This window comes from Rhodamnia argentea, chromosome 1 (genome assembly GCF_020921035.1).
Source record: "Rhodamnia argentea isolate NSW1041297 chromosome 1, ASM2092103v1, whole genome shotgun sequence".
Taxonomy (NCBI): domain Eukaryota; kingdom Viridiplantae; phylum Streptophyta; class Magnoliopsida; order Myrtales; family Myrtaceae; genus Rhodamnia; species Rhodamnia argentea.
The window spans coordinates 12,593,628-12,598,311 of record NC_063150.1 but is presented as its reverse complement, the minus strand read 5'-3'; the positions used below and the strand labels follow the sequence as shown (position 1 = coordinate 12,598,311).

General features: G+C 43.7%; 1 protein-coding gene across 1 annotated transcript; it reads left to right on the top strand.

Annotated features, from left to right (window-relative positions):
• Positions 1-1,859: 1,859 nt before the first annotated feature.
• Positions 1,860-3,812, top strand: LOC115753819 (L-type lectin-domain containing receptor kinase IX.1-like). The gene has a single exon (XM_030692641.1). It carries the CDS (start codon positions 1,860-1,862, stop codon positions 3,810-3,812), a length of 1,953 nt encoding a protein of 650 aa, XP_030548501.1.
• Positions 3,813-4,684: the final 872 nt, after the last annotated feature.

Sequence of the window (4,684 nt, the reverse complement as noted above, 5' to 3'; positions counted from 1 at the left end):
TGCAATCCTTTGAAAATTGGCCATTTTGCTGAATCTTCATTTTGCTTCTATAGCTAATCGGTTTTGCTATAGAAAAGGGTTGTTCTTGAAATTATCTCCACACCTTGCAGCCATTATTCTACATTTTCTGTTGTTTTATGCTTTTGATTCTAAGTACTAGCACTTCGAACGTCGTCTATATGACAAATTCTACCCTAAACTTTACTGATGTTCAACTCCTTATGCTGAACTTGTTGTGGATCATTCGGCTGGGAAATTTAATGTATTTCGAGAAAAGAATGTTCACGTTTCTTGTATTTTCAGTTGCACTAAAAAACAGAAACAAAGACCAGACAAATGTTACCTTCTTGAGAACTTAGAGGGAGAAAGATGTCCTGAAACATCTATGGCTGTCCATTGAAAGCCTTCACCGGATGTTCATTCTCTGATAACATTGCCATTTCCCCAAGCTTGACGAGCACTACTTCAGGCTAAACTAGAAGAAAGTTTCGTAATTCTGTGTTTTAAGATAAAAAGAGAAAAGTGATGAGAGGGGACTGAAAAGCGAGGTATATATGGGACATTAGACGACACAACAAAAGGTGGTGATGCCGTTGAATCATGGAAAATTTGGAATTTTTTTTTTCCGAAATATGATTTCTTGTATTGCTTACAAAAATAAATAAACGAAATATATTTTTTATTAAATAATTGTTTCAAGTGATTTAACTGATTATTTTAAAAAGATATTTTGCAAATGATTTATTTTCCGTAAAACAAAAGAGCCTTAACGACCAAACTGAATCCGACAATGCACTTCACCATCTCTTTCCCTTTTTGATCAGTCAACCTTTGCACCAGAATTGTCTCTTTTTGGACTTGTGTCTGATTTGCTTGGCAGCCAAAAAGAGAGAAACATCGCCTATAGCATCCAATTGAAATTGAAATTCGAATCTTTATAAATTTCAAGAAAAAGTAAGACATTCCGCATAACCACAAAAAAAAAAAAAGTACTCGAATTTAGAAATACTAAAATGTTTTAGGAAAAATTTGTACAAAATCAAAATAGGAGAATTTTTTTTCCAATATCAAAGATAAAAATTAATTCATAAGATATTGACGTATACGATTAATAGTTGAAATTTGATATCTCGAAAAATTAATTGATTTAGTGTAGTACAGTGAAGCTAGAGATAGTTACGGTTATGTCTAAAGATTTCTCTCATTCGATGTGGGGTTTGGACTGTTACATCCTCCATTGAGTTAAGTTGTGCTGAACATTGGATTTTAGCATCCGATGCCCAACTTCGACGGATTTCGTGAAGTCGAGAGACTCGAGACATCAACTCAAAACAAATTATAGTTTCGTGAACATGTTTAGTCTAGTCCTCATTAAATAATAGAAGACTTTGATGCCACAATGTTCACGTATAGCCCCAATCCTGCATCCGGAATATTAGACCCAATCATATCATGCGAGCATGTTTTTCTTTTGAAAATCTCCCAAGCCCCCACCTCGCTTGAGCCGTTGACCGATTGAATTGATTTGTTTCAGACGAGGAAAGGTACGAAGTACCCTGTTGGAGCTCATCTTGGGCAGGACAAATCCAACTCTGTCCTCGTTGGCTACATCGTATTTAATACCATGATGTCGTTATTTTTGCCGTTGTGACGGGGATGATGCTTCAGTCTGAGCAATATCGTCTGTTCTATACATTATCTGTTCCGGCTGTTTCTTCCAATGAAGCTTCGAAAAGTCAACGAATGGTTGGGGCCTAAACTTGAGCATCAAGGTCTGGCTCAGTTCAGACCATGAACAACATAATATAATCGTGACTGTATGGCTTAAAACTCAATTTTCACATTCGCTCTCTCTCTCCATGGCTCTCAATTCGGGACGGAAGCGCTCGTTGCGCCATTTCCTTCTCTTTTTGTCCTTCTATGTGCCGCTTCGATCGGGCTATTCTCTTTCCTTCAACATACATCGGTTCGACCCGCAGGCCACGGACATGGTCTATGAAGGCGATGCGAAGCCCAACGTCGGGACAATCGACTTCACTAGCTCCACTTACTCGTGCCATGTCGGCAGAGCATTTTACGCCCAGAAGTTGAGGCTCTGGGACTCCGCCTCCAGGAGGCTCACTGACTTCTCCACTCGCTTCTCCTTCACCATCGATACGTGGAACCAGACGTCGTATGGGGCCGGCTTGGCCTTCTTCCTTGCCCCGGTCGGCTTCCAAATCCCGGTCAATTCGGTTGGTGGCTTCTTAGGCCTGTTTAACACCACGAACAGCGACTACTCATCGAACCAAATCATCGCGGTCGAGTTTGACACCTTCGCCAATCCCGAATGGGACCCTTCGTATGAGCATGTCGGGATCAACAAAAACTCGATCGCCTCAGCCGTGACTACCCCTTGGAACGTCAGCTTCCACAGCGGCCACACCGCCGACACGTGGATTGTGTACAACTCCACGACCAAGAACTTGAGCGTTTCTTGGAGCTACCAGACTACACCGAACCCGCACGAAAGCACAAGTGTTTCGTATCTGATTGATCTCACCACTGTCTTGCCCGAGGAGGTGATGATCGGTTTCTCAGCTGCGACTGGCTATTACATTGAAAGTCACCAAGTTGAATCTTGGTCCTTCAGTTCAAACCTTGAAGTCAATACAAAGCAAGGAAATACAAAAAGGATCAAGTTAGTTGTTGGCTTAGCAGTTCCACTGGGAGTCCTACTCTGCGGCACGGTGGCAATATCCGCAATCCTCTGGAGGAGGAAGAGGAGGAGCGAGGGACCGGAGATGGCAAACTTGACGTCCATAAATGACGAGCTTGAGAGAGGCGCAGGGCCACGGAGGTTTACATACGCCGACCTCGTTTCCGCCACCAACAACTTCGCTGAGGAGAGAAAGCTGGGCCAGGGTGGGTTTGGGGCAGTGTACAGGGGATATCTGGTTGGCCTGGACGCAGCAGTGGCGGTGAAGCGGATATCGAGAGGTTCCAAACAGGGGAAGAGGGAGTTCATCACCGAGGTGAAGGTGATCACCAGCTTGAGACACAGAAATTTGGTGCAACTGATAGGTTGGTGCCACGAGGGGAATGAGTTCCTCCTCGTCTACGAGTTCATGCCGAACGGTAGTCTTGACAGGCACCTCTTCGGCAAGAAGAGCCCGATAAGTTGGGCTGCCCGGTATAAGATTTCGGTCGGGCTCGCCTCAGCGCTGCTCTATCTCCATGAGGAGTGGGAGCAGTGCGTGGTGCATCGGGACATCAAGTCGAGCAACGTGATGCTAGACTCGGGGTTCAACGTCAAGCTTGGAGACTTTGGGCTGGCCCGCCTCATGGACCACGAGCTAGGGCCGCAGACGACCGGGCTAGCTGGCACGTTCGGGTACCTGGCCCCGGAGTATGTGAGCACAGGGCGAGCAAGCAAGGAGTCCGATGTGTATAGCTTCGGGGTGGTCGCACTCGAGATTGCTACGGGACGGAGGTCCGTTGATCCGATAGAGCCAACGCCAGAGATGAGTTTGGTGGAGTGGGTGTGGGATCTCTATGGGAAAGGCCGGGTTGTTGTGGCTGTAGACGAGAGACTCCAAGCGGATTTTGATGGGAAACAAGTGGAGTGCTTGTTGCTCGTGGGCTTGTGGTGTGCTCATCCCGATCGGGGCTTGAGGCCTTCCATACGGCAAGCGCTTCAGGTCCTCAATTTCGAGGCTACGGTGCCAGTGCTCTCTAATAAGATGCCGATCGCAGTGTACCATGCCCAGTTGTCGCCGTCCGTCAGCTCCGGCGAGCCTTTCATCACCAATAGTTTCGAAGAAGGTCGTTGATCGTGGTGAATAAGAACTATGCTGCAAGTGCTCTTAATCTTTCCAGCATTGGAACAATGAAGTTTGAGCTAATCGTTTTCCTTATTTTTAAGTAGATTGAATCTGAGTATATTCTTGTTTGATAACTCAACTCAATGCTGAAAACTCAAATGTTCATATGTCTAGGTTACTTACGTTTACTTGTTCTGAATTCTAGATGATTGGTTTGTTTTGGAACATGCGAATTGATGCCACAACTAGTAACTTGAACTTCATATAACTCGAAGTCCTTTATCATTGGTAATTGTTTCTTTTTTGTCTAGATAGTGAGCTTAATCTAAGATTCTTTATCATTTATCTAGCATGCTTATGAAGAAATAAGAATTAGCATGCTACATATGAAAATGTCGCTTCTGACTTTGATTAGTCGATTGTTTCGAAGTAGACAGGAAATGTTTAACAAATGTGAATGCCCCCTCAAATTCAGCTGGGGTAACAAGGGATGGTGGACTATTTCAACTGAAGAACTCTAATGACCTGCCCACAGCAAATTTTAATAGTTATGTCATGTAAAATGACGGAGACAGGTCAAATTCATTCAGTTTTGAATTCCAGATGATTGGTTTGTTTTGGAACATGCGAATTGATGCCACAACTAGTAACTTGAACTTCATATAACTCGAAGTCCTTTATCATTGGTAATTGTTTCTTTTTTGCCCGAATGGTGAGCTTCATCTAAGATTCTTTATCATTTATCTAGCGTGCTTATGAAGAAATAAGAATTAGTGTGCTACATATGAAAATGTCGCTTTTGACTTTGATTAGTCGATTGTTTCGAAGTAGACAGGAAATGTTTAACAATTACGAATGCCCCCTCAAATTTAGCTGGGGTG